General features: G+C 50.8%; 1 protein-coding gene across 1 annotated transcript in view; it reads right to left on the reverse strand.

The window, feature by feature from the left end:
* KNTC1 (kinetochore associated 1) overlaps window positions 1-17,181 on the reverse strand; it is a 926,084-nt gene that overhangs the window by 32,152 nt on the left and 876,751 nt on the right. The window contains exon 62 of the mRNA XM_086942947.1: window positions 3,207-3,352. Coding sequence (XP_086799073.1) covers window positions 3,207-3,352 — 146 coding nt within the window. The remainder of the gene's footprint in view (window positions 1-3,206; window positions 3,353-17,181) is intronic.

Genomic DNA, 17,181 nt, shown 5'->3' on the forward strand with positions numbered 1-17,181 from the left:
CTGGAAGGACTCCCAGCAGCAGGAGGTCAGACTCGTGTCTGTGGTGGCAGCATCCATTTTGTGGAGCTGAGGCTTCTTTTAACTTTAACCGGGGTTCACAGTTACATACATGTTGTGTCCCTCTAGAAGGGTGGAATGCTAACCCCGTCGCCAGAATTGGCGAGGGGTTAGTATTCCAATTCGTATGACACCTTACTCGACATGTTTTGATAAAGCAATACCAAAGATAGCATTTAACCGCGAGGATTATAATGCACTTAAGAGTATATGGTATGCGTTATCATGGAACAGCTATTAGGACTTGGTTCCGCAAGCTGCAAACGGGCTCAGCTCATGCCAGAGCACCATTTCACACGATTCCTTGCACTCTGCCTTCAGGATTGTTAAGGCCTGCCATAGGAGTGACTGATAGGAATCTGTGTGTCCATTTTTAGGGTTAGATATAGGTATACTATATCTATAGCAAAGGGTGATTACACGACTTTGCCCCAGCTGTCATGCAGCCAGTTGTGTCAGATTTAGATGGCCATCCAGGGGTGGCATAATACATGCTTCAGCCCCTGGTAGGCCCTGGGTACACCTATGCCCTGAGTTACAGGGTCTGATAAGGTGGCCCAGTTCCAATTGGAAATGTACCTAAGGTACATGGAATCCATTTTACAGAGAGAGCAGTAGGCCTGGGGTCCTGATTGGCAGGGTCCCAGGTCGACTATGTCAGAAACCAGCTAAAACACAGGGCAAAAAGTTGGGGGCAACCATAGTCAGGAGGTACCTTCCTACAGTGTCCTGGGAGCAGAATGTGGTGCTGGTCTGGGAGCGTGCGCAGGCGGATATCAGGATATGGGTTCGAATGCCACTGACGATTTATGGCAGGTCGACAATATTCAAAATGGTCGCACTTCCCTGCCTGTTGTATCAATTGCAGAACCACCCGTACCCGATCGCGCCCAGATGGTTCCGGCTGGTAAACTCGACTCAGGGACAGTTTCTTTGGGGAGGAGGAGCGGTGCAGGTTGCACTGCGTACGTGCTTTCTTTCCACTTACTAGGGTGGTCTGGCGACCTCAGATATCCTTTCATATTATCAGGCCTCGCACCTGTTAGTCCTCAACGAGTGGTGGAATGGAGACAGGGGGCCTATGCTGTGGAGCGATACTTGATGGGGCAGTCCACTCTCCACTCGATATTTATTCAGCTGGGATGCGTGGTGCATTGCCTCCAGCTACGAAAGTAGTCTTTCAAATTTGGTGGCAATCTTTGAAGCGTATGGGGTGGTGAAACACACTTTTGGAGGAAACCCCCCTGTGGCAAAATGGGCGACTGCCCGGCTTGGCGGCCATTCAAGGCTTTCGGGGTTGGTTCTGGTTGCCTCCCCGGAGTGCCTCCGGTGCAGTGGGACAGAGGGTACATTTTTGCATACTGTCTGGCAGTGCCTGTCGCTGGACCGCTTCTGGAGAGGGATATTTGCCTAACTATCAGAGGTCCTGGGGTGGTTGCTTCCAAGTGTGCCGCGGTTTGCCCTGTTGCATGTGATGGAGGGGATCGGGGGCAATATTTATAAGCGGCATTTGTTACTGTTGGGCCTCACATTGGCGAAACGTGATATCGCCAGAAGTGGAAGGATGAGCGGGCGCCCTCGGTTGCTGCCTGGAAGGCTGGATTAGACTTCTGCATGGGGTTGGAGCAGACGGTCTGGGGTGCCTGCGTAAGCACTTCAAAATTTGGAAGCAGTGGACTGACTATAGGGGTTTGTGGCTGGAGCCCCCGGCTGACACAGAGGATATCTCAGTGGAATGAGGGTAGGGGCGGGGTGGTTGGGCCTGGCGCAGGGGGGAAGGTAGTTTGGGATGTGTAGGTGTTTGGGTGGGTAGGTCTCGGTGGTAGTTGCGCAACTCTGGGGGTGGGGGGAGGAGGAGAACAGTTGGGGCGTGTGGGGTTAATTGTACATTATTCTCTGTGCTGCTGGTTTTCTTTAAAAGTCAATGGCTGACATTTGTTTATGTAATGTGATACTGCAGTGGACTCTGGTGTACAGAGTCATGCGACTATTGTGCACATTGACGAATAAAGTTTGTTTAAAAAAAGAAAAATGCTATCAGGTGGTTTACAACAAGGAAGGTTTCTTGATGGTTCAGCCATTGCCACTGACCAAATTCAGGTTGAGCTACCACCACTGCTTGTCTTTTGCAGTCTCAACTGAGATCTCGATATCCTATTGATATTGGGTTCACCGAGTCTTCACACCCCGAGTGAGCCCACTTTTTTGCAACCTTGAGTGCTTTGCTTACAGGCCATCAGTCCCAGCAGCCTCCTAGTCAAGCTCACTGAAATCCAGGAAAGAGGCTGAAGATTGGGAACAAAGCCTAAATGTCCTGGACTCTGCTTTCTGGGGAAAGGCCCAAAACCGGGCTGTATTCAGAAAGGCTCAGATGAAAGGGAGCATCTGAGAAGGATTAGGGTGTGGTTTTAGCACGTTGATAGTGAACCCCATGGACGTTGGGAGGTTCACCATAGTCTGGAGGTGGGTAACAACTGCCTGGGGTGAGGCCACTTGCAGCATCCAGTTGTTGACGTAAGGGAAGACTAGGACCCTTGATCCCAGAAGATGTGCCGCCACCACAGCCATCACTTTTGTGAATACTCGAGGGGCACTGGTGAGACCAAAGGGGAGTACAGAGAACTGAAAATGCCCCTGTCTCACCATGAATCACAGATAGCGCCTGTGGGCCTGCAGGACAGGAATGTGAAAATAACTGGCAGGTCCAACAATACCATCCAGATTCCAGGGTCGAGGGCAGGCAATGCCTGGGGCCAAGAATGGGCATTTTAAATGTGTCCTTCTGAAGGAATGTGTTGACCGGGCACATGGCTAAAATTAGAAGAATGCATCCGCCCTTCTGTGGCTCCAGGTAGTAGCGGTAGTAACCAACTTCCGATGCAGGCTACCTCTTGTTAGCCCATTTAGCCAAAAGGTCATGCACTTAAGCAAAGGCTAAATTAATGTATTACTGGGTTTTTCTTTATAGAGTATAAGGATCTTTAAGGCACTTCAAGCAACATGTCATGTGGTAGATTGAAAGTAACAAGGGTTGGAATAAAGGGAATGAATAATAGAGATGTTAGATTATGTACGAGATGATGGAAATGTTAGAAGTATTCAATAAGAGTGGGCTTTGATGTGTGTCAAAGGTTCACTTTGAGACTTACCAACTATTGCTTACAAAGTAATCCACCAATTCCTTCACACGGTTGGTTGCAATAACATGCTGCTTCAGCAGACATAAGTGCTTGGTCTTCACAAACTTCCCAAATAGCTTTTTATTCATTATGTGCTCCAGAATCAAATCTCGGATCTGTAATGAACAACAAGCAGAATAACCGTAGTTAGGGAGAGACAATGGGGATTCAGTTAAAAAATGGTACAGATATCAGGAACCAAAAGAAAACGTTTTATATTCACACAATTACACAATTTATTGAGAAAAATAATTTGCTGGTCTGAGTCAAGTGTATATATATATCTCCCCATCTACTTGCTGGTCTGAGTCAAGTGTATATATCTCCCCATCTACTTGCATTATGGTTAATGGCTGAACGGCTAGCGCTTTCTAGATTGAGCGAGTGATCATCAGGGCAGGCCTCCCATTTGCTGTTTATATTAGCTATGGACGTCTTAGCCAGGCAGTTGCTTTGACAACCATATTCAAAGGGGCCTTTCTTCCAAAGTTGGGGTCCATTGCTATCCATGTATTGCGAAGGACCCTGAAGTCGACTCAGTTCCATTGATCTGCACTTACCATGGAATCTCCTTCAACTTGTCAAAATGTTACCTCTTTTCCCTCACTGACAGCATGTTACCTGTCACTTTGGACTACCCTATAAGCTGAGTGACTGACTTGGTCAAATGTACAAGTTGCACAAGTTACTTACCTTCGGAACGATATATCTGTAAGAAACACTAGTTAGTATTAGATTCCTTACCTTAGAATATCCCCAGGTGTCAGGCTGGATCTGGAAAGTTTTCGTCAGCAATACCACTTGTGGGTCGGTAGGCATCGTCTGCGGCTCCGCATCCGTCGTCGGTGTCGTGATCGCCGGAATGACATAGTCGGAGTACTTAGACGCCGCCCTCGCGCGCTGACGTCAGTTCTGTATATAGCTTTCCGTGCCAGGAACGCAGAGCCATGATAGAAACTGACACTGGTGCCATAAAACTAGGGCCCTGAAACGGATGACCTTAATCCTAGATGTCGGTTCGCAGAACGGGGAGGATGGATGGGGCGGTAAGGAATCTAACACTACCAACTGTTTCTTACAGATATATCGTTACCGAAGGTAAGTAACTTGTGCACCCGAAAGAAACAGGTTAATGTTAGATTCTTTCCCTTAGAATAGATACCCAGCAATACCAACCCTGGTGGTGGGTCTGGGAACCAAGATCACATCAGAAAGTCCTGGAGAAAGGAACTGCCGAAAAGCCATCGCTCCGGACTTGGCTGTCCAGGCAGTAGTGCCTAGCAAACATGTGCAGCGAGGCCCACGTAGCTGCCTGACAGATGTCCTGCAAGGGGACTCCCGGACCCAGGGCAGTAGTAGCCGCCAGGGGCCCGAGTAGAATGGGCCCTCTGCCCAACAGGAGGCTCCTTTTTTGCCAAGGAGTAGCAAAACTTGATGCATAAAACGGCCCACGAGAGATGGTTCGTTTGTGCACCGCCCGTCCCTTCTTAGCGCCCACATAACCAACAAAGAGCTGGTCGTCCACCCGAAACTGGCGTGTGTGATCTAGATAAAAAGAGAGCGCACATTTTGGGTCCAGACGATGGAGCCTCTCTTCCTCTTTCAAGGCATGCGGAGGCGAAAGGAAGGTGGGCAAGGTGATGGACTGCCCGATATGAAAGGCTGTAACCACATTGGGCAGGAAAGAAGGACAAGTCCTCAGAACAACCTTGTCCGGATGGACAGAGAAGAAAGGAAGCTTAGAAGACAGAGCCTGGAGCTCACTCATTCTCCTAGCAGAGGTGATGGCAACCAGGAATGCAGTTTTAAGAGTCAATAGACGAAGAGGACAGTTGTGAAGTGGCTCGAAGGGTGCGCACATCAGATAAGTCAGAACAAGGTTCAAGTCCCACTGAGGCATCGCGAAGGGAACAGGAGGAAACGTGTGTGATGCCTTTCAAGAATCTATTTACAACAGGGAACTTGAAAATATAAGGCTGATCAGGAAGCCTTAAGAAGGCTGAAATGGCTGAGAGAAAGCCTTTGATAGTGCCTAAAGCAGAGCCCTGCTGGGCCAGAGAAAGAAGGAAGAGGAGAACCTCTAGAAGGGGGGCAGAGAGTGGATCCACAGCCTTTGCTGTGCACCATGCCACAAATTTGTTCCACCTGCAGGCGTATACCGATTTTGTGGAGGGACGCCTGGCTGCCAGAATCACATCACAGACTTCAGGCGGCAAGTCAAATGGCCTCAACTGTCGCCGCTCAATCTCCATGCATGTAGGTGGAGACTGGACAAGCTCGGGTGGAGGACCGTCCCCTGCTGCTGCGACAGAAGGTCCTCCTGAAGAGGCAGACGAATCGTGGGATCGACTGACATGCTGAGTAGCTCGGGATACCAGTATCTTCGTGCCCAGTCCGGAGCCACAAGGATGACTTGGGCCTGGTCGCGACTGATCTTCTTCAGCACTCTGGGCAGAAGTGGTATAGGCGGAAAGGAGTACAATAGACCGCAACTCCACTCGCGACGAAAAGCGTCTCTGAGCGAGTGCCGCCTTGGAAATTCCAACGCGCAGAACTGATGACATTTAGCATTCTCTTCTGTGGCGAATAGATCTAACCAAGGCTCTCCCCACTCCTGAAAGAGGCCTTGCTCCACGTCAGAGTTCAGACGCCATTCGTGATCCATCATGCACCGACGGCTGAGTTCGTCCGCCTTGGCGTTCAGGGAACCTGCCAGGTGTTGAACCACCAGGGTCACGCCCTGATGTTCCAACCACTGCCAGAGGCGCAGAGCCTCCTGGCATAGGGTCCACGACCCCACCCCGCCCTGTTTGTTGCAGTACCACATGGCGGTGTTGATGTCCGTGAACACCTGCACTGCACTCCCCCGGACAGAGGGGAGGAATGCCTTCAGTGCAAGTCGGATCGCCCGCAGCTCCAGAAGGTTGATATGGAGCTGGGACTCCGCCGGAAACCAGAGGCATTTGATCTCCGACTCTACCATGTGGCTTCCCCAGCCCTGGAGGGGCGCGTCTGTCACAACTACGTGCTCCGGTTGGGGTAGGGAGAGGGATCTGCCGCTGACCCAATCGCGGTCCGTGAGCCACCACTGCAACTATCTTGCAGTGCCCTCCGAGATCAAGACATGGTCGGACAAGTTGCCCTGATACTGGGCCCACTGAGACTTCAGGTCCCACTGCAGAGACCGCATCCGCCACCTGGCGTGATGCACCAGAAGGATGCAGGAGGCCATCAGCTCCAGAAGCCGCAGCATCAACCTGACCGAGACTCGGGCTAAAGGCTGAAAGATCAAAATCAGAGTCTGAATATCCCGAACCCACTGTTCGGGAAGATAAATCCGAAACTGCGCAGAGTCTAGAACCGCTTCAATGAAGAGGAGCTTCTGAGAGGGGCACAGGTGCGACTTCGGCACATTGATGGAGAACCCCAGCAGGTGCAGGAGGTCGGCCGTAGTCTGGAGGTGGCTGACGACTGTCTGGGGCGAGCCCGACTTCAACAACCAGTCGTCGAGGTAGGGGAAGACTGAAACCCCTAAACTGCGCAGATGGCTGCGACCACCACCATCACTTTCTTGAACACCTGTGGGGCACTGGTAAGGCCGAAGGAGAGCACGGTAAACAAAGTGCTCGTGGCCTACCGTGAACCGCAGGTAGCGCCGGTGGGCCGGCAGGACGGGGATGTGGAAATAAGCGTCCTGCAAGTCCAAAGCTACCATCCAGTCTCCCGGGTCCAAGGCAGCTAAGACCTGAGCCAAAGTCAGCATCTTGAACCTCTCCTTCCGGAGGAAGCAGTTGACGTTCCGCAGGTCCAAGATAGGGCGTAGGCCCCCTTTTCCCTTCTTGGGAACCAGAAAGTAGTGGGAGTAACAACCACACCCTACTTCTGGCCCAGGAACGCGCTCGATGGCCCCCTTGGCCAAGAGGGCCGAAACTTCCTCTCGCAGAAGATTCAAGTGATCCCCCGACACGCGGTGGTACTGCGGTGGCATGGCTGGAGGGGTCGCCTCGAAGGGGAGGGAGTAGCCCCTCCGGACGATTTGCAGCACCCACCTGTCTGATGTGATGTCGCACCAGTGGTGGAGGTGATGGCGAACCATGAAAGCTCGGACTAGGAAGGGTTTGAGGCGGATGCTGCAGGGGTGGATGTGGACTGGCCGCGCCGTTGTCCCCTGGCACCGCCACGGCGGTTACCACGTCCGTTACCACGCTGGATGGTAGTCTGCGGCCCGTGGCTGGCAGGCGCCCCTTCCTTGGCCACGATAGGGGCGAAAGGCAGCAGATTGCTGGCTCGGGCCGATAGGCCCAAGGACTTGGCTGTAGCCCTGGAGTCCTTAAAGCGCTCAAGCGCACTGCCTGCCTTGTCGCCAAAAAGGCGACGGCCATCAAACGGCATGTCCATAAGGGTGTTTTGGACATCAGTCGAAAAGTTGGCGGACCTCGGCCAGGCGTGGCGACGAATCGCTACAGTCGTTGCCATCGCTCTACCTAGCGAGTCCTTGGTATCCAGTCCACATCTGTGGAGTAGTGTGCCGCATCTCTACCCTCCGCAAGGGATTGGGCGAGTTTAGTCTGGGCCTCCTCCGGACATTGTGGCAGCACGTCCGCGACAATGCCTCACAGAGTGTGGGTATAACGGCCCAAGAGGCACGCGGTGTTAACGGACCGCAATCCCAAACTTAGGGAGGAGAACATCTTTTTGCCATATTGTTCATACCTCTTGGATCCCGATCGGGGGGAGCCGCCGGAAATGATGTATGGGAATTAGAGGCCTGCATGACCAGGCTCTCGGGGTGGGGTGGGTGGACAGGAAGCAAGGGTCGCCCGAAGCTGGGCGGTGGCGTCTTGCCACATTCCTATCTACAGGAGGACCTGTAGCGGGCCTGAACCATGTGTTCAAAAGAACATCGGACAAGGCCTCATTAAACGGCAACAGAGGCTCCGAAGAGCTTGCTTGCGGTTTAAGGCCCTCAGTGAGGAGGTTAGTTCTCACGGCCGTGACGGGGAGCTCAAGGGATAAGGCCTTGGCTACCGCGTCAACACCACACTATAGGCTGCCCGCTCCGTAGACACGGTTGGAGGGGAGACAAAGCCAGTGTCTGGTGAAGTGTCCAGACCACTGGCGTCCCCTAGCTCACCTGCCCAGTCCTGATAAGGCTGGCACTCACGTGCCAGAGGGTTCTCAGACCCCTCCCAATCCTGGTCGGGGGGCGACACCCTAGGAGCCGGCGCGGCGAGGTCGTAAGGTCGACCGGCGATGACCCGTATACGGCGGAGTCCTGCGACATCGGGACCGAAGTCGCCGACAGCGCCGGGGCCGAAGCACCCGACGGCGCTGGGGCCAGAGCACCCGGCCCACGTGGGCTCCCAGTCGGGCCACTGGCCCGAGGCACCGCGGAACCCGACGGAGGAGTGAGCGACCTCATGGCCGTGAGGAAGGCGTCGATCTCCTCTGGCGTGGCGTTTTGCCCAAGGACCGGCGGGTATGGAGCAGGCCGTGACGCCTGCGGCTCCGATGGAGCCGTGTGGGCGGTGTCATCCGAACCACCGGCCGCGTCGCGCGAGCGTCGGGGAGGAGTTAGAAGACGATATTGTCTCTAGGACTTCTTGTGCCTCTTACCTGAGGACTTGGAGCTCGAGGAGTGGTGTCGATCCTCCGAGCTGTGATGAATCTGGCCCTGCGACCGGTCCCTCGACCTCCTTCCGGACCGGAACCTCGAACGGCGCGGGGCCGACTGCCGGAGCTCCAGGCGCTTGCGGGACCGCTCCTGCCTAGCCTTCGAGGTCATGGCCCGGCAGTCGGGGCACGACTTGTAGTCGTGGTCGGCCCCGAGGCAGTAGAGACCCCGATGGTGGGGGTCGGTGTAGGAGAGTAGGGTCTGCAATCCTATGGTCACCCCAGATTTTTGCTTTTTGCTTCACTGGTTTACGACTTTCCCTGGCTGTGGGCCTGCTAATCAGACCCTCAGCCTAGCTGTTCTCTCTCTAAATTGACATCCATGTACTTTAGGTGCATTTACCAATTGGTATTTGGTCACTCTTGTAAGTCCTTGTACAGTGTACCATAGGTACCCAGGGCATAAGTGAACCCCCAGGCCTACCAGGGGTTGTAGCATGTATTATGCCACCCCCTGCTGGCCATCCAAATCTGACAACTGGCTGATCAATCAGCTGGGGCAAGGTGGTGTAATCACCCTTTGCTTTAGATATAGTATACCTATATCTAAACCTAAGATGGACACATATACTCCTATAAGTCACTCCTATGGCAGGCCTTAACAATCCTGGAGGCAGAGTGCTAGGAATTATGTGAGATAGTGCTCTGGCATGAGGTGAGCCTGTCTACAGCTTCTTTAGCTGTTTCCATGATAACGCTATACCATATACTCTTAAGTGCATTATAACCTCGCGGTTATTGCTAACTTTGGCATAGCATTATCAAAACATGTCGAGTAAGGTGTCATACGAATTGGAATACTACACCCTCGCCAGTTCTGGCGACGGGGGTAGCATTCCACCCTTCTAGAGGGACACGACATGTATGCAACTGCGAACCCCAGTTAAAGTTAACTGGAGCCTCAGCATCACAAAATGGATGCTGCCACCACAGACACAAGTCTGACCTCCTGCTGCTGGGAGTCCTTCCAGCGAGGGAGGCTTGGACAAAGGGTTTCCTGCCTTGGGAGGTGCTAGCACCACCCCAGACAGGATTGTGTGTATTAGGTAGGAAAGGGCTGAAAGGAATGAGACATGCCTGGGGCACACAAGGTGTCCCTGTGCATACACCGGTTCAAACCAGTTGCTGGGGCACTCCAGCCCCAGCTCTGGTGCGACACCGGACAAAGGATAGGGGGTGTAACCACCCCCTTTCCTGGTCCCACCCAACGGAGGGACCTAGTGATAGTACAGCCCCCTTTAGCAGGATAAAGGTAGGAGATAATCCCATTCCAAATTAGATTAATCCTGACTTGAAACTCTACAAGAAGAAACTCTGGACTTCGACTTTCTACACAGAAGACTGAAGAAATCTCCCTTGTGGGCAAGGAGTGTCCACCCTGCACAAGCAGGCACCATCAAGCGTCCAGCGGCTTCACTTTGTCGTCTTCCCTCGAGGATCCAGACTTCAGAGCACGACGAGACCCGGATTCCCAGACCTCTCCGACCTCAACTCACATCTGCAGCACAGCTGAGATCCGTGGGTGCGACGAGACACATGGGACCGGCCATCTTGAAGAAACTGCACTTCGCTTCCAGCACGACTTCTGAGGTAACCTTGACGAAGTGCTTTGGGGATTGAGAAGCCCCAGCCCAGAGCAGCTCCTGCACCGAAGACCAGCCATCCAGCATCCACGAGATCTGTGTGGGGCCCTTCTGCCTGTTTGCTGCTCGACGCGTTGTCTGGTCACTTGCCGGCTGGGTAGTGGCCTCCTAGACGACGATCCACGATAACAACACTGCTGGTCTGGTTGCTCCAGACTGGCCCTTGCTTCCCTGCAAAGGAGAAGCACCCCGGACCCTCTTGGTCCGCACCAGACGCCTTTTCCACTCACCGCGTGGGTTGCCTTTGCCAAGGCCTGTTGATGCCGAATCTGGAACCAACACCGCTGACAGCGAGAGCCTGCGTGGGACAGCTCGTGCCTCCATCCTGGTCATCGAAGACACCTCCTGGTCCACGTGGCTACAGAGTCAAGCGTCCACTCTTCACGTGATCGCGACAACAGCATCTGGTTCCTTCCTGGTTCCACTCCAGTCACTGGCTAGTGACTTTGAACATTGTCCCCTCTGCTTTCAGGTCTTCAGCATTCCTGATCCACCCTTGGATCACACCGGACATCTTCCTCCTGGTCGCCTGCAGCATCTTTTCTTTCAGGCTCCATAGACTTCAACGCAGAAACCCAACACGACTTCGCACCTATGCACCCGCAGCCCGTGGGTGAGGTAACAAGAGCATTTCGGTGCTCAAGGGTAGATTGACTCTCCTAGAGTCCAGTTTCACAGTCGTTTTAATCCTAACTAGTCAGGATTGAACGTACTCACCTTTTTTCTTGAACTGAACTGTCCATAGACGTTGTTACGCATCTCGCGTGTGAGTTCACACTCTGCACACGCGTTCCGTGGGCCTCCTATTACTTACCTAAAGTTAGGATAGTGTAGTCCCAGCGATCCTACAGCCTCTGGACAGCTCCATTCCTTCTATCTACTTCCTTATACCACTTGTTTAGTATATGGTCTGTTGCGCCCCTAGGGCAACATTGTAACTTGTGCAACTTATCGTATTTTTCTCAAGAGTCTTGTCATGTGCTTAGCCCTCGGATCTCATAAAGAGTTCAGAGGTGTTTTTTATTAATAAATATCTTGTTTATTTTCATAACTACCTGTGTGGTGTCCTTTCATTTGGTATTCAAGGGGTTATATATGGTAAAACAGCTGGCTTCACATGCCAAAAGAGTTTAGCCTAAGACTGCTTTGTCCATGCTACCATTTGAATAGCTGGTCTATAAGGTTGACTTACAACCAATCACCATAAGGGTTGTTTGGACTGATACAAGGTGATCACTAGAATTAGTGAGCATCATATATCAGGCCAACTTCTCACAGTCGGTCACCGACATCAGGCGGTGACAGGCGTTGCACGGCTTGAAGCCAGGCATTCCTACGGCACCAGGAGTCGAAGTCGACTCTAAAAAAGAGATCCAAAAGAGATCAAAAGAGTTAGTAAAACAAGCATTTACAATGCAACGGTCTCGCCTTTGCAAAAGTTAGAGCTATTGGCATTGTAAATGACAATTTTTTTATTTATGTGTTGGTTTTGAAAACAGATAAATAAATGGCTTTGTCATTTACATTGCCAATAGCTTTTCTGGCTTCCTAACTTAGTCAACTATGTCGCATAATTTGGTCCTCCTCCGCCACATAATTCAAGGAGGCCTTGCTTAGTGGTGCCTTAAACCAGTCACCTTCGTGCATTGATCTAATTTTGTGTCATTCCCATTTTTCTTTCATTCACTACTGGTACAACATAGTGCAACGTGCCAGCCCACTTCAGCCATTGGCTAACTTCCCTGAGAGCTCCTGCACGATGTGCACTAATTTAGAAAAAGTAAGGGCCTGTAATCTCAGCGACTAGTGGCTCGGTGTAGGCTTTTTATTAACAAGATCGATGAAGAAAAAAGGGTTATCTAAATAAAGTTTTACAAAACCCAACAAAAAAAGTAAGCATTCGCAAAAACAAAAGGTTGGAAGCAACGCCAGACCTATGCGCTTTGCTAATGCTTGATTTTATTAACAAGTTCTTCTCTAGTCTACGAGGAATAACCATGCCGGGGAGCAGCCAGTCTACTCCAGCTCTCTGCCTGCAGCACGTGCTGAAAATGCTGATACCACATTTCAGTGACTTTCTAATATCTTACAGGACTACATTTGAAGAGATATGCTAGCACTACCTCCTCTCAAATTAAATAACAAAATGGTGCTGCATCCACATCTTTTCAAAACATAAATGTGTGTACGTTAACCGAGGGCAGTGGCTACGAGGAAGGAACTTTCTACTAGAGTACAATATGGCCTAATGTTTATGTTTAAAGTGGCAACGTAAGAACACTAATGTATTTTAGATGATAAAAGAGGCTTGTGAACTGCAAGAACTGCAATGGTGCATTTCTTCTTCGTACTGCCACGGGCTGAAAAATAATAAAAAAAGATCACATAAATCCCTAATGGGCATATGATTTGAATAAGCGTTATCATGTTTCGAATTAGCGACACCCAAGAAAGACTATTTCAATATGGCAGCCATGTTTATAGCGATTAGTACCTATGGTATTTTTGACTCTCGGTCCGTTTTTGGCGCTGTGTGTTGGAGGGGCTTAGCTCCAGCATAAGTCTCTGTCTCAAATCTTCTGCACTGCCCAGTCACAGCTCAGAGCTGAGGATGCAGCACAACCCCACAGCATTTTTAATTAGGCGCCAATAAATACATGAACACATTCACTGAATAATAACCACAGAATGCCATGACGAAAAAAGGGGCGGGATTTAAAAAAAGACACAGATACGCCCACGAATCGCATCCAGCCAGTGTAAAACTTTGGCTCCCCAACTTCTACACATTGCGTGATCCTGAGAGCACCGCGAGCTCAAAAGCAAACTAAATACCGATTTGTACATGTTATCAGAGCAGGGCTCGGGCCGGTGCAGGCTGTGCCACTCGTCCGGGCGGTGTCACCAATCGGGAGGCGGGGGGGGGATAGCGGCCGTGCCCGGCCTGCCCACAGCGGGATTAAGAAGCTTACAAACGCCCACAGAATGCCATGACGAAAAAAGGGGCGGGACTTAAAAAAAGACAAACGCCCACGAATCGCATCCAGCCGGGGGAAAGAGTAATTGACACCCATCTCTTCCAATGGCTAGCCTCCATTTATGGAGCTAGCCAATGGAAGAAGGGGCGGGTTCAAGTACACAGTATTGAGATAACATAAAATCTCGGCCTGCGCCAACACTGCTGCACAGTGTACGCTAGGTCGAGACCTAAAAAGCAGAAGCACATTCCCAGAAAGGTGCAACACCAGCATGCCAAAACATGACCCATAAGGCTGAAACACTTCTATCCAAAGAAGAGATCATAGGGCCATCTCCAAGACTGGATCGTCAACAGGCAAATATCTGAAATGACTCGCTCTTCATTCTTTATGAAGGCACCTCCAATGTTTAAAAAATAGATTCCAATCAAGGCATTCCCCAGAGCAGGAACACAAAACTCCCATGCAACAATTCTAATATGAAGCATTCTTCATGACCAGCATATCGACATTTCTGGAATAGATCTAAATTGAAACATTATCCATACCCCAAAACCAGAATGTCAGCAGTGAAAAAAAACAGCTGCCAAAATTGACATTTCCTGAAGGAGGAACACCAATGTCCCAGGAACAGACCCCAAACACAGCCCTTTGCAAAGGCTGGAGCCTTTGCGACCGAAGCACATATCCCAATCCCCCACCCCATATTTTGCACAGGAGCGAGGGTGTGCCAGCATTGCAACAAAATATCCTAGACATAATTAATAATGAAATATTAACATCACAATAAAGAAAAACAAATAACGACTCTTACCATGACTGGGACACCAAAATATCAAGTAAGACCCCAGTGACAAAGGTACATAAGAACCAGAAGTAGGAAGCCCAGAAATATTCCATAGGATTAGACCACCAACAACAGAAGAAACGATTTCTACCAGAGGAGCAATTCCCTATAGCTGAAACACCACCATCCAAAGAACAGAGGCTAAGCTCTTGGGCAAAAATATCAATTCACCCACTCACTCACACACTCTCTCTCTCCTCCCCAGGGCTGAACTATCCAATTAAAGGATGGAGCTGTGAGGCCTACTACATTCAGCAGATTAATTTGATACCATGTTTTCAAAATATAAAGTAGCTCGGATTTTAAAACTAAAGTTGATATTACACCTATCAACATTTACTTTCTACTCACAGTCAATCATTCTACTGATCTTAGATTGCATCTCACACGGCAAAAACAAATCTAATGTAGGAAACAATTTCTTCACTAACCAAAAGGCATGTCTTTCGACAGGATGAAAAGTCTGAGTGATTATTGTACTTTCAGGTCACTTCTTACCGAGCATGTTTATTTGATCAAAAGCATAAATGGGCTTAAAAAGCCCCCAGGCCAGGATAAAGATCCATTAGAGCTGACACTGGTTAATGGGATGCAGAAAGGCGGGATTCTGTGAAAGTCCAAGCTATCGCAGAAAAAATGCGCTGTCAGTAGACACCGACAGCCATGGGCGCGTAGGTCTCTATCAGACTTCCAAAGTTACCTCCATGCGGCTTTCAAAGCGACACCAGAAGGCTCAGGATCTGAAAAAAACATTTACTCCCTTGGTGTAAAATGTATGTGTTGTTGACAAGGTATATAATAAGGTCGGAAAAGGGACTTTCATCAAATTCGGTACCAACACTTCTGGCCTCTGGCACTCCCTTCTTCTCGGACTCCAGTAAAGAACCAACATTGACATTCAGAAAAAAAATAATTGTCCCGGCTTCCGCTTGCAGTTTGCAGACTGCAAGGGGCCGCGCGCTCTCCGGCGGGGCTGCCCTGCTGCTGCGGTTGTCCTCGTGGTAGGCGCCCACGTGGGACGTGCTCGTGGTGCCTTGGCGGGGCTTGCTGGGCTTGCTTGTGTGCTTCCCAGAGAGACAGGAGATTGGGAACGCGCGCGCGCGGCCGGCTCCGATCGCTTTCCTGAGCGTGCGCGTGACAGTCTCCTGGGAAGCAGACCAGGCAACTATAGTATCGCGCCTGCGCGATGGCATATGGCTTCGCCATATGCATCGCAGGCGCGAGACCGAAAAAGGACTAAGAGTACTGCTCTTCCCGGATCTGCGCTTGCTGGCGTGGAAAAAAGAAGAACTGACGTCAGCACGCGAGGGCGGCGTCTAAGTACTCCGACAACGTCATTTCGGTGATCACGATGCAGAACGCGGCTGTTCTAAGGTAAGGAATCTAACACTAACCTGTTTCTTTCAGATACTTACCTTCGGTAACGGTCTATCTGGTAGAGACGATTCTAGCCGCAGATTTCTTAATGTAGAATTATACCCAAGCGTGAGACTGGATCCCGAAAACTTTCTTTGCTACAGCATCTCTGCGCGCCGGGGGGCGGTACCACGTGACTCCGCCCTGACGTCGTATGCGGGCGTGACATCAGCGAGGTCACATAAGCCCAACCCCGGAGCGCTGACGTCAGTTTTCTTCTGAGAACTTTTCTGCGCCACAACGCGGAGCCATCACAAACAAAACTGTGGAGAGTATGGGAACAGTGTGCGAAAAAGCAGATAAAACAAAAAAGGGAGGAACGAAAGGTGAGGAACAGCACCAGTTGGAAAAGTGCCAGCCACTAAGGCACAGAATGCCATAGCAGTGAAAGAGCAAAATACCGCCCAGGGGAGCAACCCCACAAAGCTAAGGAGACATCCTACCTGGAGGCAGAAAGAAGCATGTGAAAAACGTCATAGCAGATGATAGAGTCTCTGCAATCACAATCCACAACAGTAAAGGGCAACAAAACTGGAACAGATGAGGAACGGCAAATTACCCCCAGACAACACCATCAAGGAGGCTCGTATTCCATGGAAGAACCTAAAGCTGAAGTCCAGCCAAAATACCCCAACTCAGAGGACTACAGGGAAATCAGAAATCCTAAGCAAATTAAAGGGAAGAAGAGTAAAAGTAGGCCCCAACACTGGAAAAAACCAAGGTGTAGGGATGCAGAAGTACACATGAACCAAACAAGGAAACAGAACGAAGCATTCCGTCAGTGAAGAAGTGAAGGGGACACTCTCAGAAGACAAGCCACCCGGAGCGAGGCGAGGGCAGAAAACCAAGCTGAAGGTCTCTGCAGAACGGAGGGGAAGGGCGGGTCGTGAAGGAATCTGCGGCTTGAATCGCCTACCAGATACACTGTTGCCGAAGGTAAGTAACTTGTACATCTGATAGAGACTACTAGCTGCAGATTCCTTAACGTAGAATAGATACACTAGCCATACCCAAAGGGGAGGAGGGTCTGCGAGAGAGCCTCACCAGCTTGGGAGAAACACAGAGCCCCAACAGGGGATGTGTCATGGGGGTAGGAAGGAAGGCCCAGCCCCCACCAAGCAGAAGCAATTAAGAACAAGCAAGGGAAAGGCCAGGACACCCCAAGCCTACCCGAGGTACAAAGGGCTCCCGCTAGAAAACTCAGGGACAGACAGCGCCAAGAGTACCAAGGAAGAAGGAAACTGAAACTCAAAGGAGAAGAGGTGGAGACGGGGGCAGAGCCCGCCGCAGTAGAACACACACACACAGCAAAGATGACAGTTGAACATGCATTGGCCCCTAGGCAGCGGACAAGGCAGGAACGGCCGCCACAGTCGAGAAGTGCAGGC

The sequence above is a fragment of the Lissotriton vulgaris genome, chromosome 11 (assembly GCF_964263255.1).
Source record: "Lissotriton vulgaris chromosome 11, aLisVul1.2, whole genome shotgun sequence".
In the NCBI taxonomy this organism is placed as follows: Eukaryota; Metazoa; Chordata; class Amphibia; order Caudata; family Salamandridae; genus Lissotriton; species Lissotriton vulgaris.